The 25,346-nt window shown below is 52.5% G+C and overlaps 7 protein-coding genes across 7 annotated transcripts; 4 read left to right on the plus strand and 3 right to left on the minus strand.

Moving 5' to 3' along the window:
• Nucleotides 1-3,303: 3,303 nt before the first annotated feature.
• On the minus strand, nt 3,304-4,575 carry ColSpa_10691 (fibronectin type 3 and ankyrin repeat domains 1 protein; the record flags this gene model as incomplete). The annotated part of the gene is made up of 1 exon (XM_049276903.1): nt 3,304-4,575. The coding sequence occupies one exon, from the start codon at nt 4,573-4,575 to the stop codon at nt 3,304-3,306; it is 1,272 nt and encodes a 423-aa protein (XP_049132860.1).
• A 4,446-nt stretch (nt 4,576-9,021) lies between these two features.
• On the minus strand, nt 9,022-9,775 carry ColSpa_10692 (putative ankyrin repeat protein MM_0045; the record flags this gene model as incomplete). Its single annotated transcript, XM_049276904.1, has 2 exons — nt 9,022-9,134; nt 9,238-9,775. 2 exons carry the CDS (start codon nt 9,773-9,775, stop codon nt 9,022-9,024), a joined length of 651 nt encoding a protein of 216 aa, XP_049132861.1.
• Nucleotides 9,776-10,597: 822 nt separating this feature from the next.
• ColSpa_10693 (vegetative incompatibility protein HET-E-1) lies at nt 10,598-12,302 on the minus strand (the record flags this gene model as incomplete). The annotated part of the gene is made up of 2 exons (XM_049276905.1): nt 10,598-11,559; nt 11,765-12,302. The coding sequence occupies 2 exons, from the start codon at nt 12,300-12,302 to the stop codon at nt 10,598-10,600; spliced, it is 1,500 nt and encodes a 499-aa protein (XP_049132862.1).
• Nucleotides 12,303-13,632: 1,330 nt separating this feature from the next.
• ColSpa_10694 (kinesin light chain) lies at nt 13,633-15,817 on the plus strand (the record flags this gene model as incomplete). The annotated part of the gene is made up of 4 exons (XM_049276906.1): nt 13,633-13,735; nt 13,828-13,938; nt 14,000-15,651; nt 15,788-15,817. 4 exons carry the CDS (start codon nt 13,633-13,635, stop codon nt 15,815-15,817), a joined length of 1,896 nt encoding a protein of 631 aa, XP_049132863.1.
• Nucleotides 15,818-17,128: 1,311 nt separating this feature from the next.
• ColSpa_10695 (uncharacterized protein) lies at nt 17,129-17,511 on the plus strand (the record flags this gene model as incomplete). Its single annotated transcript, XM_049276907.1, has 2 exons — nt 17,129-17,268; nt 17,331-17,511. The coding sequence occupies 2 exons, from the start codon at nt 17,129-17,131 to the stop codon at nt 17,509-17,511; spliced, it is 321 nt and encodes a 106-aa protein (XP_049132864.1).
• A 2,243-nt stretch (nt 17,512-19,754) lies between these two features.
• Nucleotides 19,755-21,235, plus strand: ColSpa_10696 (uncharacterized protein; the record flags this gene model as incomplete). Its single annotated transcript, XM_049276908.1, has 2 exons — nt 19,755-20,976; nt 21,060-21,235. The coding sequence occupies 2 exons, from the start codon at nt 19,755-19,757 to the stop codon at nt 21,233-21,235; spliced, it is 1,398 nt and encodes a 465-aa protein (XP_049132865.1).
• Nucleotides 21,236-22,619: 1,384 nt separating this feature from the next.
• ColSpa_10697 (ankyrin repeat domain-containing protein 50) lies at nt 22,620-25,223 on the plus strand (the record flags this gene model as incomplete). The annotated part of the gene is made up of 1 exon (XM_049276909.1): nt 22,620-25,223. The coding sequence occupies one exon, from the start codon at nt 22,620-22,622 to the stop codon at nt 25,221-25,223; it is 2,604 nt and encodes an 867-aa protein (XP_049132866.1).
• Nucleotides 25,224-25,346: the final 123 nt, after the last annotated feature.

Below are 25,346 nucleotides of genomic sequence, written 5' to 3' on the forward strand. Positions count from 1 at the left end.
TTGTCTTTTCAGATTACTTAACAGCCAATAAGGCTCATGTATAAAGACTCTTGACTTTCACTACTAGCCAAACCTGCGATATAATGCCCACCTATCAAAACAGCAATCACCCAACTGAAATTCCTGGACATCGTGCTTGCAGCCCACGGGAGCCAGGCCAGCATCAGTAAGTAATTCACATGAGGCACTCTCATTGAAAACAGCTTACACTCTGTACAGACGAGAATGTCAAGACAACGCGTGACCGAAGTGCAAGATGCAGTCTTCAACAAAAAAGACGAAGCTTCGGACCTGGAAGATGGAGCCTCTGAAATAAGAGACATGACTTCCAGTTTGGAGGTCCTAGCCTCCTACATGACAGACGAAACTGATTGCCTAAAGGCTGCAGTTTCTGATCTGCAAGCGATAGCCACCAGACAAGAAGCCAAGGCCTCTAGCCTAAGGATCGAAGCTGCTATGCTGTATGACGAAGTCTCTCGATTGAGAAACGAAATCCCTTCACTGAAGGATACAGATATTCAACGAGAGAAACAAAGTCTTCGAAACCCAGGTTATCCGAATGCATCGACAGTGGTGACAGGTCTGATAGTAGCTTTAGCTTTGACTTTTGGAATGACGACTGCAACTGGCTGACGGGAGTGACTGCGTTTATACATCGTGGCGTAAAAAGGCTAGGTCGGTGGTAGAGGCTGGCGCTGTACGGAGTGTTGGATTGACGAAGGCTCCCTTCGGGGCCAATAGTGACTAGAATTGAATCCACTCCTCTATCTTATGCTACGGCTTGACCAGATTCCATTGAGTGTCGTCTCAGGTGAAGATGTTCCGTATTCGATGGGTCTATGCCGGTGCTCCCCTAGCGCCCTCAATGGCAGCTGGCTGGGTCCAAACCCGCCGTCAGGGATCGTTAGCTAGCCTAAGAAAGCATGCGTAACTATGGCCGGTCCGCGTCTGTCATTTCGTCTTTTCTCTTACAGTATAAAATGGAAATGACTCTGATCAAGCTACATGGTTCCTAACGCTAATCTCGTGAACCTGTAGTTGCGTGTCACGCGCAGTTCAAAACAACCAACTGCGCCACAAAGCGGAACCTCGTCTCATTATCTCCTGTTTTGCATTATACGGCCATGCTACCGCCTAGCGCGCGGGACGCAACCATGGGGGTACGACTGCACGGAAACCGCGAGAAGCTGCGGAAGTCACCTCGATCCACGGCCAATCGATGTGTGTCATATGCTTTGCATAACAAAACAAGCTTGCTCTCTTGGTTCGAGCGTACATATTTATGCTGAAAATCGATGTGTTACGCGGTGAGTCCGCTTTCCGGTGGCTTCGCCCCTTTTATTCGTCGTCCGGTTTGGCCACGCTACTCACGGCCTTTGCCTGCACTTACAGGCCTGATCGTGCTCTGCCAGCAGGTGGCTGTAGCTTGACATGTCTTCCTCTGCTTCCCACGTGGGACATGCGTAACCGTCCCACCTGACGGCGTACGAAACATTGCCGCCATCGCTTTCATAGCAGCCCACAATAGACTGAAGACATGACGCCCAGGCAGGATTGCTCGGCCGAGGTCGCTCGACACATTCTTGCCATACTTTGACGGAATTTCCGTCGTCATAAACCCATAGAAGTTGACGACCGTCTGGCCAATCCCACAGCAGGGGATCAGGAACCTCTGCGATTACGCCATAGAACACTCGGCCGCCACTCGCGAAGGTGCAGATGACTTTAGTTACGTCAAGACGTGACGACCATGCCGCATCGACCGCCGTGCCTTTTTGTACTCTCATGTTGACTGTCGGGGATACGGCTTCTCAACAGTACACTCAAGGTCTCCTCTTGAAAATGAATGAAGGTGTGGGAAGAAGACTGATGATAGGAAAGGAGCGTCGTCGGCTCTCAGCAGGCAGCCTCAACTTATACGGCCGCGCAAGCAGATTCTTCTATACTCATGTAATGCAGCCACTTTCCGATCCTACCATCTTTTACTTCGACGCACATATCTGCTCTTTTGTCGATAGACCATTTTCTCTGGATCGTAACTCCAAGCCTGTATCCGAGCAGTCGCTGCTGCGGCGGGATCTCGCCAATCCTGCACTATGGCCACACAACTGAAAGAACATGGTCACTGTATCGCACGTAAGAACACAAAGGCGCGTCGAAGACGAGCCTTTCGGTGATCACATGGGAAACCAGATTACGTCTTGCTATTACTAGCTACTCTAATGCGCCTTCTTTTATGCGCACAACTTCAAAGACAGCTGGTAATGTAATTGCGTGCATTCTTCATGCCCTCTCGGTATTTCGGCAGAACCTCTTGAGTAAGCTCGTTATCTTCTGAACAGCGTGCTCATATTGAGGCGGGATACGCGTAATGAGCACTGTTTCGTCGCTGCCGTCAAATTCCATACAAATGGTGACGGGCCACTGATGTTCTGCAACCTCCCGCACGACTTTCTGCGCGAGCGCAGTTACGGCGCCAACTTGCGCCGTTGCCCTAACTACCACGTCCGTTTCCGGCCAAAGTTCTGTGTGCCTCACGTGTGTGTCTGGCGTGTTTGGCGCTGTGCAGTCATCATCGGGCGTGGCGGGGTTGGTACTGACTTTGTTACGTTAGTAGGTGCCATTGACAATAACAGTGGAATTGCTTACAACTGTCAACGCGTGCCCTTTTCCGTGGAGCTTGTTGCGTAGAGGCTTGAATAGCCCGTTCTCGCTCATGGAGCTCGTTTTCATTGAGAAACGAGTCCTCGAAGAGCCGTGGAAACGAGTCGTCCAAGGTGAGAGAGCGTTGATCGAGGGGAGATTCCATGTCTTCGAAGTCAACCGGGAAACACGCAGCAACGTACTCAAGAGATTCGTGAAAAAGACAACATCCTAAACTTCGGTCACAAGTGTAGAAAACAACGAGGATTTATACCTTTTCGCCGCTGCGAACCCTTGGTCTTGCCCTTCTTAGAATGTCATATGGGGCGGTGGCCTCCACTGTGAAAAGGGCAGGACGTCCGTCACTTGCCAGCACGGATGCATGTTCATATTTCACGCAATCATCCCCCTGTTTGACCAGACATCGTTTGAAAGTTCTCGTGAATCTATTGGCTCTGCTGCAAACGGTGTTGTAATCTAACTATCCTCGCTGCTGTACACAATCCCTTTGCGATGCTTCTTTCCAATACGAAGGAGTAAGCTTCCACATGATGTGCTCCCTACCTCAAGCCGACATCAGGAAAAAACATCCTCGCGATGACTGGCCCTGGTAGTTTCTCCTTACTCTTGTTGAGGCGCAACATGTTGAGGACCCCTGTTTTACTCAGACTGATCCCGTGTTTTAGCATCTCCGTAACCATACGCACGATGGACCTCGGCGAATCCTGCAGAAATCGCGTTGCCACCGCATCGCCGCTTCTTGATGCCGCCCAAAAGCAGTGCGAATACAACACATGGAAGATCCTCAACAGCTTGGGCTCTCGCGTCAGGAGACTGATCACACCCCAATGGTCTCGCGCATCCGCCAGCCGCACCAGCTTGTCGATGACGGTGCACAACACTTCTTCGTCCATCTTGGCACCACGCCGCAACAAGATCGACGCCGTAACGGGGTCTCCGTGGCACGTGGAGAGTGTCCAGGTAAGGGTCGGCGCCTGACTTGACGAGACGCTTGATGAGCCGTTCTTTTACTGCCGCCGTCCTCCCGTTTGTTTGCTTGGACCGAGCCAGCAGTGCCAACTCGAGCGGCTTCTGGTCATAGATACGGAGCGCGGGGTCGGCCCCCTCCACCAAGCCGTCCGACTCGCCGGTGGCATCCGCTCCGGCTTCCAGAAGTGACAGGGCTGCGGAGAACATGCCGTCTTCGCACGCCATACTCAAGGGCGTCATGCGCCACGTGTCGATCGTCGTCGGCTGGTTGACGTCCGCCCCGAATCGTGCCAGGTGAGCTATGACCGTCTCCGGCGACGGTGACAACAGTGAGTGGATCAGCGGCGTGTCCCCGTTGCTGTCGACCTGGTCCACACCCAGTCCTCTCTCGTCGATCAGATAGGTGATGACTTCGGTCAGTCCCGCAGCGACCGCTTGGTGGAGCGCATTGATTCCGAACTCGGGAGACTCGAGGCGTGCGCCACGCCGAAGGAGGACCATCGATGTCTCCGCATCCCGGCTAAGAAGAGATAGGAAGACGGGAGTGCGTAGCCGGCAGTCCGGGACCCCGTCGATATCCGCACCGTGATCGAGGAGAAACGAAACGATCTCAGCATAGCCTTTCGAAGCGGCCAGGTACAGGGCCGTGACGAGAAAAGGGCTGGGCTGTTGGGCTTCGGTCATGTACATGGTCGTCGGTTTATTGTAGTCAGCGCCGGCTCGGCGGGTATGCTCAAGTGTGGCGAGGGCCACGCGCGTGTCTGTACAGTGGGCAATCGTCTCAAAGACGGCGGAATACTGACCGTTCGTGACATCGTGCCGGTACAGCTTGGGGTTGAAGAACGAATGCCAAGCGTGCGAGCATCGTGCGAAATGGGACTGGACGTGGGGTTCGCTATGGTTGAAGATGTGCCACGCGACATCTAGGGGAATCGGCTTCATAGGGAAGGATCTCTGTGGCTATTGGGCGAGATATCTTGGTTCATGTAACGAAAGAACACGACGCTGGGGGAACCAAAGGCATTTGCCGAGTCAGGCTCGCTGGTTTCATGTGTACATGATGTATGAACTCAGTCGCTTCTCTACATCCAGTACGTCGAAAACGGATCAAACACCCACTCCAGACCCGCGGTTGACGCTGTCGCGTGCGATGTTAGCTGCATTTTTGCTGCATTTTTGCTGTTCAGACGATACGTGCTCCTGCTGACATTGAGCCATTCTATGCATGCGTTACATAGGTGCACTGCGTGCTGCGTGCTGTATTTGCAGGAGGTCTGAGGCGTATCTGTAGACTAGATATGGCGATGTTGGCTTCCATGGTGCATGTGTATTCGAATGGTTTGTTTTGGCTCGGCTAAAAACTGACGTGGGGGTTGGATGCAAGTGCCTGTCACCTTACGGCGCCGCTCGAGATCGGTTTTGGACGCTGAGCTTGGTCTACTTACCGCAAGTATTTGTGAATGCCCCGCAGACAAGTTGAGTAGTTGAGTAAAGATCGAGTGTTCTCGGCCATGCAACAAGGATCTTGCTTTCTTCGCCACATCCTGGCCTCAAAATCCGCGTCTTCTTTTCACTTTTTGGTTCCCGCAGTCGAGTTTGGAAATCGACGTCTTGCGCCGCAATCCTGGTGCTAAGAGCCGTTTCTGGCTCCAAAGGTGGGTATCCTTAACTTTACAATCAGGATCCCGGTCGTTCCGCCACAAGCCCTATCTACAAGATCCAATACCGGCTCGTCCTGCAATTCTCACAGCGGAGACCGAAAACCGACCATTGGCACTGGTGCAATTACGGGCTGATGAAAGTCTACGGATACCGGTATTATGGTTTTTAGAAGTGGGCATCCCAGCCAGGAACAAGAAATTTGCCTGTACCAGCACATCGTCTGTCCGTCGGCCGCATAACTAGTTCTTGCTAGGAGCCAGTTTCGGCTTTTGGAGGAGCCTTTCCAGCATAGCAAGAAGGGCCCTGCTTGGCTGTGTGCACTGTCCGCGAGGTCGGCATCCAACCCCGATTGCCTTCATACCATTGGGGGTTCATTACTCCAAAGAGCCGATTCTGACTAGATGGTGAATACCCCCAGCCACGCAACGAGGCCCTACTCATCCGCACTGCCGTCCCGCACAGCTGCAGCCAAATGCCAGGAGCCTATTCTGACTCTTAATGGCGGCCATTCTCAAGCCTGGGGTAAAGATCTTGCTCGTCCCGACATAAAGCCTTTTCGCAGAGTCTGTATCTGGCTCCATCTAATGTACTGAGAAGTCGAGGTCTAGAAGCTGGCACTCGTCGCCGTTGGGGCTACGCCCTTCGAGCCGCTTTTGGCTGTCGGGGTAAGCTCTTCCCAGCCACGCGACAAGGGTCTTGCTTGCTCCCCGCTTTTCCCGTCCTGCCTGCAAGATCCGTCTTTGGCTCTCTTGCCAGGAGCTAAGCCTAAGTGGTCTCCGTCTTTCTTGCCTCACACCAAGGTCCTTACCTGCCAACCCATTTCCCCTGTCAGCAATATCCAGACCTAGCTCTTGTTCAGAGCTACTATTACATGGTACTTCTTTCCACCTCATACCCTGTCCGCAGGATCCATTACCGGTTCATCCTGCAGTTACCAAGGCTGGGGAGCTCTGAAATCAACTTTTGGCGCCAGAGCAATTACATGCTACCAAGAGCCTCTTCTGCCTTTTGGGACTAGGCACCCCCAGCCAACAACAGGAAGCTTGCATGCACCAGTACATCGCCCTTCCGCAAAACCTACACCGGACTCCTTCTAGAAGTCGGTTTCGACTCGCGGGAGTAGGAATTCTCAAGCCTGTATGAAGGATACTGCTTGTCCCGATATATGGCTTTTTCTTGAGATCCGTATCTGGCTTCATCCACTGTACTGGAGAGTCGAGACCCAGATGTTAGTATGCAATGCCGCTGCAACCGCGTTGTTGTTGGTCGCTTCTGGCGACTGGGGCAGGACCCTCCCAGTCAGCATCTCACTTGCTCACATAAATCCCTTGTCTTGAGCATCCGTATCTGGCTCTTACCAGAAGCCAGTTTTGGCCCGTCCTCCTAGCCACACACCAAGGACCTTACCGACCACCCCATTTACCATGTTGAAAAAGTTGGATTTGACTCTTGTTAGTCGCTATTCACTGTCCGCAAAATCCATTTCCAGCTCCCTTCCACCGGCTGAGTCTGGAGCGAGATTGTCCCCAGCCACACGATAAGGATCTTGCATGCTAAGTCATGTCCCCTGTTAGCAAGATCCAAATCTGGTTCTTCTGGAAGGCCATTTCTTACTTTTCGATTCCGGCTTTAGGTGCCTTTGGGAGACGATCTGCCCAGCCACGCGACTAGGCTCTCGCCCTGTCGTGTAGAAATGGATGCCGCGACCTAGAGATCCAGTTCCAACGTCGCCGCAACGATGAGGCAAGTGCCAGTTCTGGCCTTTCGCGGAGGATGTCCCCAGCCATGCAACAAGGGTCCTCCTTGTTTCACGACCTACCCTGTGTACACGATCCATGTCTGACTCTTGCCAGGAACTGGTTCCGGCTGGTCTTCCCAGCCACGCAACAAGGAGCTTTCTTCCTCTACTACTTACAGTGACTGCAAGATCCATATCTGGCTTTCAATTGCTGTAGTGGAAAGTCCGGAACATGCTGGGAGCCTGTTTGGGCTCCCAAGATCCCAAAATGAGTCATCCCAGCTACACCGCAAGCACCTTGCTGTGCCGTGTATGGTCCCCGCAAAGACCCATTTCCGGCTCCTATTGATATATTGGAAAGCCATGGCCTGGAAAGCCAGTTGTAGCGCACCTGCGACAATGATGCGGAAGCCATTTCCGGCCTTTGGTCGAGAGTCTTCCCGACCATGTAACAAGGAGCTTTCTTGCTCTACCAAGTGTTCTATCTGCACAATCCATGTCCAGCTTCTGCAGGACCAGGTTCTGACCTTTCATGGAAGGCGTTCTCCACCATCCGACCACGACTCTACTTGCTCTGGTACATCCCCGACTGCAAAATCCATTTCGAGATCCCAGTTGTTACCTTGGAAATCCGGGACCCACAAATCGCCTTTCGACGCCGCTGCAATTGCCTCTGGGGAGCCTTCTTATTATCATTATGGAGTCACTATCCCCAGTCACACAGCGAGCACCTTACTTCGCCATGTATCCTGTCCGCAGGATCCCGTTCCGACTCCTAGCCTACCTCACTCTAGGTCGGGCTCCGAAAATCCACTTTGATAGCGATTCTGCACATGGCGAGCAGCAATGAAGCAAGAGAATGGCCTTGCTCCCCATTCCTCCAGTTGTGGCGGTGTCCGCTCACTTCCGCCATGAGCCGAGCCACAGTACTTGACGACAATGCTTGCGAGCAGGCAAAATATATCGCTGTACTTGAAATCCCCATTTCCGGCCCTGCTCGCCAGCTGGAGCATCATCAAGCTCCATAAACAGAGGTTTATGGAGTGGCTACTTTCGGCGGTGACACCATGGGAAGCGGGTCCACACACCTGGCGCGTCTGTTTGTAGGCTCGTGAGGTGAAGTCGTTAGAACATTGGGTCCTGACTTGCCCGTACTTTCCGTGGCATCGGGATGCGGTTTGACTGAGCCGGGACGACTTTAATTGTCGGAGTGCGTTCGCCCTTTCTTCCCTCACCCGCAACATCCACTTCGCGCCTGCGTCTCGCTGATTCACGAGCAAGTCATGGTTCCAGACACATCCTCACCTCAGAAGCCAGACTTTCCAGTCAACCTCTATCCTCTGCTTCGAGGAAGCCATACGCGCCATGCCGTAGGACCAAGACCGGGGCTTCGGTACGCATGCTGTCGACTTGGCTCTCCATATTCTGGCCATGAATGCCAAGATTCTGAATGACCTCGCGACCGAAGCTGGCTCAGAAGCCACCGGGCGAAAGGAAATCGACAAGCTCAATCGACAATATGGCTGTTTCGATAAGGTCGATGCAAATCAAATAGTCCAGAACCGCGTGCTTTTGAGGTAAGACCCGGAAGCCCAGCACTGGTCATCGTTTCTTACTTTTAAGTAGAAAACTTTACTCATAGATTGCTGGGCTCTTGGCGATGTTAAAAATGAGTCACGCATTCAAACCAACGAGGCTAACAACTGGGATATTGCCAGTTAGGAAGGTGAAGGCAGGCCAGACAGGGTGACAAGATGAATCCATAGCGTAGGATAGACCGCCCTTATCATTGAAGCACATTTTAATAACTATTGTGGTCTCGAGGAAAATGTTTCTAGCTTAAAGCACGCAATGCCTATGAAACAGTGCCTGAAGTCCTAAGAAATCGTCCACAGCAGCATAACCAATATTGGCAAAGAACTGCTCTAACATGGCGGCCGGCAATGAATTGAACGCCTGAAAAGCCAACTGTTCTATACATGATTCTTCTACTGAACACCCACCCTGACTGAGTGCTTCCACCACCATTTGATGGGATCGTTTGAGTGCCCACATGAGTGGCGTACAGCCTTGGTTGTCTCGAAAATCGAGGGCTTTCCTGCTGTTTTTAAGTAGGATTGATACTGTCTGTTCTTGGCCTTTCATAGCAGCCCAGGAAAGTGCTGTGCGGCCCTCTGTGTCGATCAAGTCCACGTCAGCCTTACCTGTATCAAGCAGCATGTTGACAACGGCCTCATGTCCATTTTTTGCCGCCCATAAGAGGGGTGATCGGTTATCTTTCGTAGCAACCTTGACGTCTGCTCCCTTGTCGAGAAGCAGCTTGACCACTTCGAGATGGCCGCTGTCTGATGCTGGATAGAGCGGCGTCCATCCGTCCTTGTTGGCAATCGTAATGTCTGCTCCCTTGTCGAGAAGTAGCTTGACCACCTCGAGATGGCCGTTACTTGAGGCTGCTTTAAGTGACGTCCATCCATCGTTATCAGCAACTGTGATGTCTGCTCCCTTGTCGAGAAGCAGTTTGACCACCTCGAGATGGCCACTGTCTGATGCCGTATTAAGCGGCGTCCATCCATCGTTATCAGCAACTGTGACGTCTGCTCCCTTGTCGAGAAGCAGCTTGACCACCTCGAGATGGCCACTGTCTGATGCCGTATTAAGTGGCGTCCATCCATGAGTATTCCTAAGTGTCACATTACCTTCGTTTTTGAGAATCATCTTAACCAAGCCGAAATGGCCGTTCATCGATGCAGCATAGAGCGGTGTTCGTCCTCTACGGCCAGCAACATCAATGTCTGCTCCCCCTTCAAGCAACATTTGCGCTATTTCCTGGTATCCCTTTTCGCATGCGATTTCGAGGGCTGCTCTTCCCGACTTTGCCTTTTCATTCGGGTCCTGCTTGCAATGATGAATGAGAAACCTCACCACCCCTGTTAACCCCAAATAAGAAGCATAGTATAAGGGGCTTGCCGGTAAGATTGTTTCTGTCGCTTCCGGTTTCAAATCCTCGCCATGGACATCAAACCACTGTCTCCAGGAGTCCCAAGTTTCAACGCGTCCGGCAAAGAGGGCGTTCATTGCTTTCACTAACGCCTCGTCGTTTACATTGCTGACGTCAGTATGTTGATGCCAATATTTCGCAGCGTAATTCCGGAAAGACATCCCGATTCGATCTTCTTCCTCATGAAGTGTTCCGTCCCAAACTCGTTGGAAACCGATGTAGCGGAGACATAGCTTGGCTAGGAGGACACCCTCGGTGACTTCGTTGGAGGCGCGCAAGCTTTCGTTGGCAAACAAGACCGCCCCCCGAGACGGGATCTTACACAGCAGGTACTGCTTAACCGAGAAATGGGCTAGGTGTATCTTCCTCGATCCAGCCGGAGATTCCGATAAAGTGCCTCGTACTTCTATCAAGGATCCACAGAGATCCAGGATTTCGCTTTCGATGTAGTCATCATCAACAGAGTCCGGCAATTCGTCGACTGGCAGGTCGTCGCAGTCCTCATTGATGAGCACAGCTTCGGTGATCTCGCAGACAGTCAGGGGCCGCAGAGCAAATGCGGCCCATCACAGCAACGAGAAGGCCTTTGTTCTTTTTACATCTTGCAATCTCTCAATTCGTTCCCAGTTGCGGTCGTAAAGACGGTCAAGCCCGGCTGGGGTCTCGTCGATGTCCCTTTCAAGCTGCTTCTGGTTTCTCCATTTCCTCAAGAAGTCTTCTTGCATTCTCAGCCACTGGAACTGGCCGTGACAGCGATCGGCCATTCTCTGGGAGATGCTGAGTCTTATTGATTCGTCCTTGTTGGACAGCTTGTTGTCGACGATACTTCTTGAGTAGGCAATGTTGTCAGCAGATACGTCTTCCAGTGATATCGTGTATTCGCTGAATCCCGAGTATCGCTTGAGCCCCTGCCGGATTTCAGGCTCGTTACGGCTGACCACCAAAACCCGAGCAGTGGTGTCGTCAATCGCTTGCCTAAGCTCTTCAAGAAAGCGGGCCACAGAGTGGCTGCCGCTGTGGCCTCCCCCCACCCAAGTGCATTCATCCAGCCCATCCAAGATGAACGTACAGCACGGAACGGTCTGGACAACCTCACGGAAGAGTCGGATGATGGTTGCTCGCGTTGCGGCCTGTTCATGCTGTGCCAAGCGTCTCTTCCGGACCACATTCAAAGCAGCCTGGTTTTGAAATGTTATCGCTGCTAGCCACGACCGTATCGCTAAGAATGGGTCGTCACGGCCCTCGGACTTGGATGATAAAAAGAAATGCGCGGTGGGTGTCTGAGGCGTGGATGAAATAACTTCGACTAGTTTGGCACAAAGGATCGTCTTACCATACCCCGCCGGGCCGTTGATCCACAGCAGCTTCGAAGCACCAGGTGGAGCATCGGGCGAAAGCCACTGGCGAAACTCTGTCCGCGCCAGTATCCACTCACATGTGCCGTCCAGCCGCTTCTGGATGGAGTCGTCGTATAGATCGTTCGGGGACGGGCAACCAAGCCAAGCGCGCAGGTCCCGTTTTGTTTCGGCTGCAGCCGTTAGCTAGAGATCGAGGGCGCGGGTCACGGCATCAGTACCTTTCGTCTCTTCTTCTGCCTGGCGCAGGAACGCTCGAATCTCATCAAACAAAGGACTGTCGACTAGATGAGTATCTTTAGCACTGTCAGATCAATATGCTAGGCAGTGGTTCGGGGCGTTTGTCCGAACCGTGTAGGTGCGCAGAGTCATAGTTACGTGCTCCATGTCCTGATGGTGTACCCTTTGTGTCGTCTGGAGGAACCACACTGTACAGATACTGCACCAGGGTCGCAAACATCTGAACGTGGCCTGCGCGCTTTGTTTTCCCGGTTAGTGCCCAAGCGGCCTTCCGCCACTTCGAGTCCACAAGCGCGCCATGGCGAAGCTGGCCTTGCCGTGTGGAGAGAAAACCGTCTTTTGAGATTTTGCTGTCTGCTGGGGTGGGCTGCTGGTTGAGGGCGTCATCTTCGCCGCTGCAAAAGTCTCGGATGCTGGCAAAGAGTTTGTGAATTATCGCCATGTTTTTCGCATCATCGAGAGCGGGGTGGTGCGTGTCGGATAACTTCCCTTTCTCGATGCCGACAGCGCGACACCACTGCTCGAAGCGGTGCTTGTCGGCGTCGAACAGAGTGGCTAGAGAACGTGAATCGCGGCCAAAGTTTTTGTACGAGTCGAACTTTTCAACAGCTTCCAAGCAAGAGCTGAAGAGGCCGGCTAGGCCCACGACGCCGACAGCCAGTCCTACCGGTTCCATGGTTGCGCGCGTGAGGTTGTCGCGATTGATGGAAGGCGGGGTTTGTGTTTTCTACATGAAAGCAGATTTATGGCGCAACCTGTCATCCGAACACAGCTGCATACAATGGCATTCGTCTGCCTGATGCTTACCACGTGTACTGCTGTCATTTCTACCATGTCGCTGTGTTTGCTAGCGCATCCATCCGATGCGCCGCTCCACTTGGGCAGCCTCCGGTAAGGCATAGTTGTGAGGGCGGTGGACCGGCTGTGCGCGCCAATGAGGCTGGCAACATAAGCGTGGCGGCGTCGCCTCGTTGGGTGCATCACCAGCTGGTTGTCACTGGACAAGGCGATAAGGCGTTCCTACCGCTCGTGTCCGAAGCTTCTAGCGCAGTAGTTGTCCACAACTGGGCTGCCTCAAGAAGCATGGAGACATCTTGGGCACAAGTGGTAGTGCATTCTTTGATTCTTGACTTTGATAGTGGAAGCTGGGAGGATGCCGACATGTATGTCATCACACAGTGAAGACTTTCGTGCCGAGAGAGAAGCAGCAATTCCCATTTCTCAAACGCGCTGCACAATGATGGACTGCATGTTATATTCGTATTGATTTCATTGGTCCAAGCGTCCCCTACCGTATCCCCTGCGGCCCAGCGAAGAACCTTGTGGAAATTGTCGAGTGGGACGACGGGCCGGCTTGCGCCACATCGCAAGGCGCTTTTACTGCAACGGGCTGGCTACATTCCACCCCATCACTCCGTAGACCAGTAATCCACCCGACGATGTACATCTGAGGGCTAAGTCGCTTCCAGAACGCTGTTTCAAGAATGCGCTTTCCATGAGTCGGAAGGAGGCCTCTCTTCCGTCATTCACGGAGAATTCATGCTTGGCAGTGAGACGCAGTACTTGGATTTTGTACACTCAAATTGGATTGTATATTTACAGCAGCGTCAGGGCGACGCTGTATTGTGCGACTCGGTCGGTCGTATAGGTGTTCAGATCACACCCTACTCCGTCCCAGACGTGTTGCCATCATCGTCCCAAGATTCGTCAAAAGCAAGCGCCGCAGCATCATACTCCAGCAGCAGAGCACACACCATAGCGATCGAAAACTCGTTGCGACGGCTTGGATGGGTGGCCATGGTGATAATTCGCGGTCTAGTGAAACTGACAGGTGGAAGATTGTGATGCTGCAGGTCACGACAAGGCTGGAGTAGCACGTGTTGGCTGTGCCCGCAGGCCAAGTCAGCCTGATTTCTTAATCTTTCTGCGACTGGTGTCCATCTCACAACTTCCGACGTTGCAACCAACCCTTCGATTTGTCCTCTATTGCATTCGATTTTGCCGCTATGGATGGGCAGGTTTCATTCGGATCGACGACTGGACATATCGCATTCCCCGGCGCCCGTGTTGAGACGGGCGGGACGCTAAACGTCACAGTTTCTGACGGTCGTAAGCATGGCACTACCCCGCGCTTGAAGACAAACTGAAGTGTCTAGGCCCACCAGCGACAGTAACACGACCTCTCTTTATCATCCCCTTAGAGCGCAACAATGACATTATCGACCGCCCTGATGTCTTCGCCAAACTCGACACTCTCCTCCCGCCCGTCGCTGAGTATCAGAGCGCCGCTCTCTGGGTCTGGGAGGCTCTGGGTAGGCTACTCTGGCTTCTTCGAGGCACAGAGCACTGACTGCCGTAGGAAAACACAGATAGCGCTCGAGTTTGCCTACCGCCGGTTCCGCGAAACGAACTGCTCTGTTTACTGGGTTCACGCAGACAACGAAGCGACGTTCACACAAGACTACGAAGCTCTTGCGAGGAGGGCCGGGCTCACAGACAGATTCCAAGGCGAGGAGCTGCTCAGGGCGGTGCGCGAGTGGATCGAGGCGCAGCCTCGCTGGTTGCTTGTTGTCGACAACGCAGATGACCTCAGCATCTTTGGCGTCGGAAGGAGAACGGCGAACACACAAGCTACGACTGAAGGAATATGCTTGGACGACTATCTTCCCCGGGCGCCTGTCGGCACCGTACTCTGGACGAGCCGCGACAAGCGGATTGTAGGCAGCCTTGTGGGTGCTCGACGGGGGGTGTCGGTGGGCCGTATGAACACTGGTGAGGCTTTGGCGCTTTTCGAGGCGTCAAGAAATGAGAGTGTTGCTGCCGACGAGAAGAATGCTGTTTTTGAGTTGTTCGCACAGCTGGACCACCTCCCTCTTGCCGTTTCGCAGGCTGCTGCCTACATCCGCCGAACATCCACGCCAGTAGCGAAGTACTTGTCGAGGCTCGAGGAAGGGAAAAAGAGGTGGAGAATTCTGCAGAAGTCAGAACATGACCGTCACCGTCGACGCGAAGTCCCGAACAGCATCCTGGAGACTTGGCAAATATCGATGGAGCACATAAGGCAAGAGGATGATACGGCATACCGGCTCCTTCTCACCCTTGCGTATGTCCACAATCAAAACATTCCGGAAAGTTTTATCAAGGCAGCAGCGCAAGCAGGTGTTGGCGACAGACAAAGTCAGAGTAGTACCAGTACGATCACGGAGAGTGAGGATGAATCAGATGATGACAACGAGGCTGTCACTACTGCCTTGGCTCGCCTGAGAGAGTTTTCCTTCTTATCCATGCGGAAAAACCAGTCAATCGGGCAGACATACGAGATGCACAAGCTCGTTCAGGATGCAGCTCGATATAGCATGAGCCAGAAAAGACGCCGACAGGATGCAGCGCAGTTTTCTATGGCAGCACTCACTCTTGTGTCAGACCTCTTCCCGCGGAGAACGCGAGGTGCATGGGAAGAAACCGAGCTGTGGCTTCCTCATGCATTGCAATGTAGTGAGTGGGCTGAAGTATGCGAGGCGGGCGCAGGCGAAGATATTGCGAACCTTCTGAGCCGTGTGTCGGACTACCTGTTCGACCGCGGACGTTGGAATGAGAAGGAGCCGGTAGATAGGAAGGCATTTTCAATACGGCAGAGAATCCTAGGTGAGAGGCACCCCGACACGATCTGGAGCATAGCCTCACTCGCAACAACATACCACGCCCAGGGGAGGTATGACGAGGCAGAGAAGATTTATACAGAAGTGCTTGAGCTACGCCAGGAGGTTCTTGGCAGGAGGCACCCCGACACGATCGGGAGCATGGCTGAACTCGCATTAACATACCACGCCCAGGGGAGGTATGACGAGGCAGAGAAGATCTCAGTAGAAGTGCTTGAGCTACGCCAGGAGGTTCTTGGCAGGAGGCACCCCGACACGATCTGGAGCATGGCTGAACTCGCAACAACATACCACGCCCAGGGGGGTACGACGAGGCAGAGGACACCACGACGGAAGTTCTGGCGCTACGACAAGCACCAAAGCAAAGTGAGGGTGTTATTGACAAGTGAATCAATTCAATTGCTTCCGATCACGTCTGTTAGTGAGAATCGGACGTGTGATACTATTGGCAATACATTCCACAAGCTAGAAAACAGCTTATTGTTCCTTCAGAAATGAGTAGGTGTATGCCTTTGTTAGCTACATCGACTAGTACATGGCTAGATAATGGATGAAGTTCCTCATCGCATCGATCGACCATCAGATCCCCAAAACCCGTAATCATCCCCTTACTACGGTAATCCATGTTGTGGATAGGTGTCCCCACCCATCTCACATCGAAGAACGTCAGTTCGTCTTGTCAAGATGTTGTGATCGGCTAGTTGAACCATACGCAATCAACAGGGCCTGCCCCGCTAAATGGTAGTATGATTGGAAGGAACGTAGACGGAATGGCGAGCCGAAATCGAATATGTATGGCGCTTTGTTAAGGTGCGTCGTCATTGGCAGTGACAGGATGCACATGCGAAACAGCGTGGCACCATGTTCCAGTGGGCCTAAAACGAGAGGTTGAGCTGCGAATCGGTGACTGCTATTCCCGCAAACTAACAAGTATGTTTTCACCGGCTCTGGTGAGGTCTAAAATGCAGTGAAGGCCGGTACCCAGGGTCCCACGGGTGCTGACATTGTAAATGTGCCACGCAACGTGGTATATCTGGTTGCGTCCGAAAGGGTATCTGCACATACAGCTCCAGTATGGTGATTTGGTTCGAAAGCGACCAGGGAGCGGCCCATGGGTGGTCTGGAGACTGAAGAGCTGGAAGTCTCTTCAACAGGGTCCCAGTTGCCGTCAGTTAGTAGGCCTGCTACGGTAGGCTCAATGGCAAATGACCATCTTCCCGGTTGGTGAATATTATAGCCTATAGCTGTTTCATGCTTAAATTATACGCCGGCTGCTTTTCCTTTACTACGACGCTGAGATAAAACACCAAGGTCTGCCAAGGAAGCATGCACTGGTACAGTTACAGGTCGTTCGTAACGGCTGGCTCACCTATCTTTTGAGAGCAGGCAAAGGCGTCGTGCCTTCGAACCCAGCCCACTACTGCAAGGCTTTGGGGCTGTGAGGGAGCGATCGGAAACTTGCCTGACCCCGAAAAGGCTAGTCCCGGTAAGAGTAACAATCAATGGTTTCGGCTTTTTATAGATCAGCTTTGAATAAGATTGGAAGAGATCGGTTTAGTTTAACATGTCAACCTTATTGCCCTCTTACAATGTCCCTAAATATTACTCTTGGGACCATCACTGCCCACGGCACCCTTTCCAGGTCCATCTGGTGAGCCTTGGCAACCCTCATAAAATTCCTTAAGCCATCAGCTCTTACTCGCCAGTATTACCGTATCTAAGAGCGATCCCATATTGTCTGAATTCGCCATGAATGCAACAGTGTTCTGTTCCGCAGTTTGATCCTTTATTCAGCCACCTTTGCGTGTCTCCCTGCTACCCCTCGCAGTACACACCAGCCGTAATGCCTCGCCCCGCTGTCCGCCGTACAAGTCGATATGCATTTGCCTGGACTTGGGAGCCTTGGCGGGAGCAGCGCGAGTGGGTGCACCGCGCGAACTCCCGCATTTACCGCCTCATAAGCTACCCGGCCAACTCTCTAAAGTGTGAATACAGGACCTGGTCTAAGAATGCCGCGAGAGGTGATCATTCTTGACACTATCTAGCACATCACAAAACACCGCAAAGGTACTTGCTGGCTTCGCCGTCGGCGTCATTGGGCTCCCTGGTCTCTTCAGCTCCTGCCTACAGGCCGTCAACAAGGTAGAATCGTACCGTTCAGTCCGGATTGACAAAAACGTGCAATACACCTTGTTCGATGCCACCAAGACACGCTTCGAGCAATAGAGTCAAAGCATAGGGATCAAGCAAGGGGGACTGCTAGGCGGTCACTACCTAGCATTAGACAAGGCGCATCTGCAGCTATGCAAGACCTCTTGCTCGTGGTAAGAACATGAAAGCATTTAAATGTTAAAGAAATAACAGCAGATTTCGATCTGTCGGCATGAAGTTAGCATATCTAATAGGGCAAGCAACAACTTTTTACAATCAAATTAGGCCACTGGTGTCGCTTTTCAGGCCAAGGACTCATAGGCAGTTTCGGTTACCAAATAGGGGGGTGATAACTTCCTAGGAAGTCGCTATGCTACTATTGTGTTAACAAAGACGTGACGGTGTAGTAGAAGGGCTCTTTCGGTTACAAAACGGTAACTCATCAGTAATTTACGGTTACTAAAAGGGGGGAGCATAAACTAACACAATATTGCCATTTGCGACTCGCGTCGCACTCGCCTACAGGAACCCCCTTGGGAAACCTCCCTGCATTTCCTCAGCGACACCCGTGCAAGGAGTGTCCTCGTCACCAGCACTTAGGACCACAATAGGTATTCAAGGTCTTTAAACATGGATGCCCCCTTTGTTTGGAGGTGCCGGTTCGCCCATTTGTGCTGTGATGTGATGTGTATGGGTCGTTTTTGACACCAGGTAAAGGAGTATCCTATCTGCAAGGTGCAATTGCGTCGCTAGGATAACGCAAGGCAGAGGCGGTAGCTAACTAGCGCGAGGAAAAGGGCAGCATACATGTACTCATTAACATAAGGAAAGTCGAATGTTAGGCATGGAAGAAATATGCACTGATAACTTGCGTTCATTGCATAAGTGCATATCGCTGCTTTTACATATGTAATGCAAGATGACGCCCTGCACTTATGTCAGATGCACAACATCGAATCCTAGTAAACCTCGCATTATGGATGTCCCATTTGCGCTTGAGTGGGGATCTGAGCTGCTCAGTCTCGTGACTGAGGTATCTGAAGACCCGCACCGAGGCGAGCCTGAGTTCGAGCGGCAAATATGCTAACCAAGTTTCAACAGATTTCCTCGCTACATCTGTGTGACAACCGGAAGAGGAAGCTCTCAAATCCGTTGATGAAATATGGAATAGGGGAATGGGAAGGCAGTTGCTCGTGGCAGCCTTGTTGCTTTAAAAAGTGCACTGCGCGTGGGGGTGCTGTAAGGGATGAGGATCGCGCGGAAGAGGCAACCCGTTCGGGCTATTTAGTATGCGGCCGTTTGATTTAAAGGCCAACGAAAAGGCCGCCTCGGGCCGGCTGCTGGCCGCAGAGGCGACGAGGCAGCAAGGCAGATTCGCTCCGGGCTTGCATGACTTCTTGGGCGGCATCGGTCTTTTCGTCCTTCGGTGAGCGAGCTACCAATAAGCGTACATCAAGTTGTGGGGTCTTGCCTACATAAGCATTATCAAGAGAATAACTTACCGATTATTATTTCTTTTTGGTCCTAACTGGCTTAGCCGCCATGCGTGATTCGACGATGCTCGAAGTGCCTGCATCCGACCCGGATGGCGCGATATTGGCTAATTGTATGGAGGGTGGCCCACTGGCTGACAGCACCGCAGGCGCCTTATTTTTAGAGACTTGCACCTCGCCTCTCTCTAGAACCCCTATGCTTCTCGTCCTTCCTAGAGCGCCGCTGGGCATTATTGGTGGTTGCATGACTTACACCACACCTACCTTAACGCCTATCATTTGTTGGCGTGATAAGGCTCTACAATGGACATGATGGGCGTTATCTTAGTAGAGTACATAGCCTGCAGCGGCTGTTTACTGATAAGCAATGCTCTTACTGCTGCTCCCTGACTAGATACTGAGAGGAGATACCAAAGTCCATAGCAAAACCGTTTACCTACGGACCATGGCCAGTAGGCTTACCAGGCTCATCTTTCTCTGAAAGATATCCCGGCGTGCTGTGCGGTCGCACGCCGCCACCTGACTGTGTTGGCGCGTGGCCATTGTTCTACGCGGTCTCCATCAGGCTAGGCCCCCGAGACCCATCTTTTTCTGCTGTCACTGCCAATCATCGGGAGAGGGGTCAGCATCCACTCGTTGGTGCTATCGAATCGTCAGCCACTGCATCGCTCAACTGCATCGGTCATCCAGTCAGCTATCCTCAGCGCAAGGCTGTGTTCAAGGGCTTATTTTGATCGCTTTCGGGGCGAGTTCAACAGGAGCATCGCCATGCATCCTTCCATGAACCCTCACCGACTCAGACCTCTCCCAGCCCTATGAAGCGCTATGACATCCTCAAAGCGACTTCCAAGCCCTCAGTTGTACACCATCGGGTGGATCACCGCTCTTGACAAGGAGCTGACCGCGGCAGAGGCCGTGCTCGACGAAGAGCACCAGAAGCCGGAAAACTTCAGAAAGCACCCGAAAGACACAAACAGCTATGTCTGGGGTCGGATCGGGGACCACAATGTTGTCATCGCCTCGCTAGCCGCTGGAAAGTACGGCACTGTGTCCGCAGCGACGACAGCGTGGAGCATGACCAGCTCTCTTCCGCATCTTCGGTTCGGCCTCATGGTCGGCATTGGCGCTGGCATCCCCAGGCTGGCAGACAACATCGACATCCGCCTCGGCGACGTTGTCGTTAGCCAGCCGACTGGTACCAGTCCGGGAGTCGTGCAGTACGATCTAGGGAAGCTGGGAAACGACGGCCAGTTCACACGTGTCGGTTCTCTCGCGTCTCCGCCCGAGGTCCTTCTCAAAGGATTGGCGGCACTGAAAGCCAAACGAAGGCTCAAAGGACCTCGAGTGCGCAGCATCCTGAACGACATGCTCCAGCGTCATCCCCTACTAGCAGAAGCAGAACCAGGTGACGCTGCGTTCGTCTACCAAGGGGCGCACAACGACCGGCTATTCGATGCATCTTCTATACACATTCAACGCCCGGATTCACAAAGCGCAGTGTCTTTGGCAGGAGCTGTTCCACATAATGTCAGTACGCACTATTTTCAGCTGGCACTGGTATGGGCTTGGTCCTTATTTTGGCTTGTCTATACCTCTGTGAGGACGCCTGCCAGTACGAACGAGGCGACAAGGAGCATCCCATCCGAAGATGCAAGTTGTCAAGAGGCCAGCCAGACGAAATCTTGCGAGCATTGCGACACAGGGAAAGAAATTGGGCGACGACATCGACGATCCACCGATCCCGTAGTTCACTATGGCGTCATTGCTTCAGGCAACTCCGTCGTAAAGGATGGGATCTCTCGGGACGACATTGTACAGCGACTTGGGGACAAGTGCATCTGCTTCGAGATGGAGGCGGCTGGTCTGATGGATAACTTTCCCTGTCTCGTAATCAGAGGGATCTGCGACTATGCAGACACCCACAAGAACGACCGGTGGCAAAACTATTCCGCAGCAACCGCGGCCGCATTTGCAAAGGAGCTGCTTGAAGTTATCGACAGCGAGGATGTAGAGGGCTCCTCAAGAATCGACGAAATTATGGAACATCGTTAGTATTCTATGACTCTAGTTCAGATTAAATTACTTACATTCGTTTTGCAGTACGTAAAGATATGTCTCAAGTCCGCTCAGCCACAAACAAGATGCAACAAAGCCAACATTTCCAGGAGGTCATGAAATGGCTCGCTCCGCCAGATCCATCAACTAATGACAACAAGGCATTGCAGCAACGTCACGAAGGAACAGGCCAGTGGTTGCTCGACAGCGAGGAATACTCGAAGTGGAAAAACACGCCGAAGTCTTCCTGATGGCTCCACGGCATACCAGGCTGTGGAAAGACGATTCTGAGTTCAACGGTTATTAAAGACCTCAGCAGTACCAAGTCTTATTCCGAGAGTCTTGTCTACTTTTACTTCGACTTCACCGACACTAGCAAGCAGTCGCTCGAGAAAGCACTTCGGTCCCTTATTGCTCAGCTATATTCCAAAAGTCACGATGTCCAGACGCATCTGGATTCACTTTACTCCTCGTGCAAAAATGCTTCACGACAGCCGAGTGTAGACTTACTGATCTCGACATTCAAAGCCATGGCACAACAGATCGGCGAAGTATGGATCGTCCTGGATGCACTCGATGAATGCCAGACGAGGACAGGCCCAAAGAACGAAAGTTTGTTACACTGGATTGAGAGTCTTTCAAACTTACCGCAAGTGAATGCGCACCTTCTTGTGACGAGTCGCCCTGAACACGATATCAAATCAACATTGGAAAGATGTGTCAATAACCAGATCCCTCTCCAGAGCGACCTTGTCACAGAAGACATACGTGCGTATGTTCATGGAACAGTGAGGCAACACGAAGGATTTAAGAGGTGGCGAGCGCGTGAAACAATCCTAAATGAGATCGAAAGCCACCTGATGGAGAAAGCTAACGGAATGTAAGGCAAAAACAATCTCTTCAACATCTGTTGCTAAGTTACAACACAGGTTCCGCTGGGTTTCATGCCAACTTGACGCTCTCGCAAAATGCCCTGATCCGCTCAGTCTTCGGCAAACGCTACAATCACTACCAATCACGCTGGACGAGACGTACGCGCGAGTCCTAAGCACGATACCGCCCGAGTTCGAGCGGAATGCTAAGAGAATATTACAATTTCTAACATTCTCCGAAAGACCTCTACGAATCGAAGAAGCTGTCGACGTAATTACTGTAGACACAGAAAGCAAGCCCAGGTTTAATGTTGAGAATAGAATGCCACAACCAGACGAGATATCTATCTACTGTTCAAGTTTAGTGGTTGTTGTTACTCGAGGCGGTAATGTCAAAGGGAATGAGGTAAAAGAGCTACAGCTTGCGCATTTCTCTGTTAAAGAATATCTAGTATCCGGCCGACTAGAGCAAAACATCTCCGAAACCTTCAGAGAGCCACTAGCCAGAGCCTCTATTGCAGAAGTCTGTCTTGCGTACCTCTTGGAGCTGGAACAAGACCTTCTGCCATTGAGAGTTAGACATTCATACCCACTCGCACAGTACGCTGCACGTTACTGGATGAGCCATGCTCTCCAAGCCGAGACCAACAGGGTTCTTCATCTCATTAAAGAATTTTGCCTGGACAAAGATTCTCCCAAAACGTGCTACGGTCTCTTCAACCCAGATAGGCCATGGGAAGAGCCAGAAGAGTTTGACAAATCCATGGCTCCGGTGTTATACTATGTGGCATATGGAGGGGTCGTGTGTGCAGTAGAGGAGTTGTTGAAAAACGGGGCATACGTCAACGCTCAGGGCGGCAGGTACGGCAACACTCTCCAAGCTGCTTCATACGGAGGTCGCAAAGAGATCGTCCAGATGCTTCTCGACAAGGGAGCAGACGTCAACGCCCAGGGCGGCAACTTCGGCAACGCTATCCAAGCTGCTTCATCAGGAGGCCACCAAGAGATCGTCCAGATACTCCTTAGCAAGGGAGCAGACGTCAACGCCCAGGGCGGCAACTTCGGCAACGCTCTCCAAGCTGCTTCATACGGAGGTCGCAAAGAGATCGTCCAGATGCTTCTCGACAAGGGAGCAGACGTCAACGCCCAGGGCGGCAACTTCGGCAACGCTCTCCAAGCTGCTTCATACGGAGGTCGCAAAGAGATCGTCCAGATGCTTCTCGACAAGGGAGCAGACGTCAACGCCCAGGGCGGCGAGTACGGCAACGCTCTCCAAGGTGCTTCATACGGAGGTCGCAAAGAGATCGTCCAGATGCTTCTTGACAACGGAGCAGACACCGGCAACGCTCTCCAGGGCGCTTCATACGGAGGTGACGAAGAGATCGTCCAGATACTTCTCAACAAGGGAGCAGACGTCAACGCCCAGGGCGGCGACTTCGGCGACGCTCTCCAAGGTGCTTCATATAGAGGCCACCAAGAGATCGTCCAGATACTCCTTGACAAGGGAGCAGATGTCAATGCTCAGGGCGGCCCCTTCGGCAACGCTCTCCAAGACGCTTCACGGGAAGGCCACAAAGAGATCGTCCAGATGCTTCTTGACAAGGGAGCAGATGTCAATGCTCAGGGCGGCAACTTCGGCAACGCTCTTTATGCTGCTTCAGATAGGGGCCACAAGGAGATCGTCCAGATACTCCTTGGCAAGGGAGCAGACGTCAACACCCAGGGCGGCAACTTCGGCAACGCTCTCCAAGCCGCTTCATTTGGAGGCCACCAAGAGATCGTCCAGATGTTTCTTGACAACGGAGCAGACACCGGCAACGCTCTCCAGGGCGCTTCACGGGGAGGCCACCAAGAGATCGTCCAGATACTCCTTGATAATGGAGCAGACGTCAACGCCCAGGGCGGCGAGTACGGCAACGCTCTCCAAGCTGCTTCATCAGGAGGCCACCAAGAGATCGTCCAGATACTCCTTGGCAAGGGAGCAGACGTCAACGCCCAGGGCGGCGATTTCGGCAACGCTCTCCAAGCTGCTTCATCAGGAGGCCACCAAGAGATCGTCCAGATACTCCTTGGCAAGGGAGCAGACGTCAACGCCCAGGGCGGCAACTTCGGCAACGCTCTCCAAGGTGCTTCATACGGAGGCCACCAAGAGATCGTCCAGATACTCCTTGGCAAGGGAGCAGACGTCAACGCCCAGGGCGGCAACTTCGGCAACGCTCTCCAAGCTGCTTCATACGGAGGTCGCAAAGAGATCGTCCAGATACTCCTTGACAAGGGAGCAGACGTCAACGCCCAGGGCGGCAACTTCGGCAACGCTCTCCAAGCTGCTTCATACGGAGGTCGCAAAGAGATCGTCCAGATACTCCTTGACAAGGGAGCAGACGTCAACGCCCAGGGCGGCAACTTCGGCAACGCTCTCCAAGGTGCTTCATACGGAGGCCACCAAGAGATCGTCCAGATGCTTCTTGACAACGGAGCAGATGTCAACACCCAGGGCGGCCCCTTCGGCAACGCTCTCCAGGGCGCTTCATCAGGAGGCCACCAAGAGATCGTCCAGATACTCCTCGACAAGGGAGCAGACATTTGCAACGCTCTCCAAGCTGCTTCATGCGGAGGTTATCAAGCAGTTGTCGAGACAATCATCAACTCAGGAAAGGTCGATGTCGATTCGAGAGACGAGCACGGTCGATCGCCGCTGTCGTGGGCGGCTGAGTACGGTCAAAACTCTGTCCTCAGAACTTTTCTCGACTTGCGAACGGACGTTATGGCAACGCGCAACGACACAGGGACGCCGCCAGATTGTACCTCTGACAACGGGCAGTCCGCGGATGTTTACCAGCAAACAACAGATTCACTTATTGTACCAATCGATAAAGGCAATGCAGCAAATGAGATCCATGCGTATGGCGTTAACGTAAATTCCAAGGATGTTGAGGGTGCCACACCAATTATATGGGCCGCGAGAGGGGGCCACGAGGATGCGGTTCGTCTGCTTTTGTCCCAAGCGACCTTGGATCCAGATTCTTGTGATAAGAACGGCCGTACAACGCTTTCATGGGCTGCTAGTAAAGGGCATGTAGCTATTGTGCATTTACTCCTTGCGAACACTATGGTGGACATCAATTCACAAGACCGGGATGGCTACACGCCACTGATGTGGGCTATGCGGAAATCTCACCTTCGTGTGGCGAAATTACTATTTCAGGGCGGGAGTCGTATGTCAGACACGTTGAAAGCCAGCCTGGCTTTTCAGGCGTTCTGGTTGACTCCAGCAGACGATTTGGATCAGTTTCTGACCGACATTGGTTATGTCGAAGATCACGACTTGTTAGGGCTTCAAGCATTGTTTTCACTTCCTTTGACATGATCCTACACGGCTCTTGCAAGCGGAGGAAATAGGAAGTAATTATAGCCTTACTAAGTCTATTTAGAGATCGTCTTGCTAGGGAAACTGTGATAATGCGGCTGCGGCATCTTATGACCATGAAGA

Source organism: Colletotrichum spaethianum (assembly GCF_022836535.1).
Source record: "Colletotrichum spaethianum MAFF 239500 DNA, contig37, whole genome shotgun sequence".
NCBI classification, from domain to species: Eukaryota; Fungi; Ascomycota; class Sordariomycetes; order Glomerellales; family Glomerellaceae; genus Colletotrichum; species Colletotrichum spaethianum.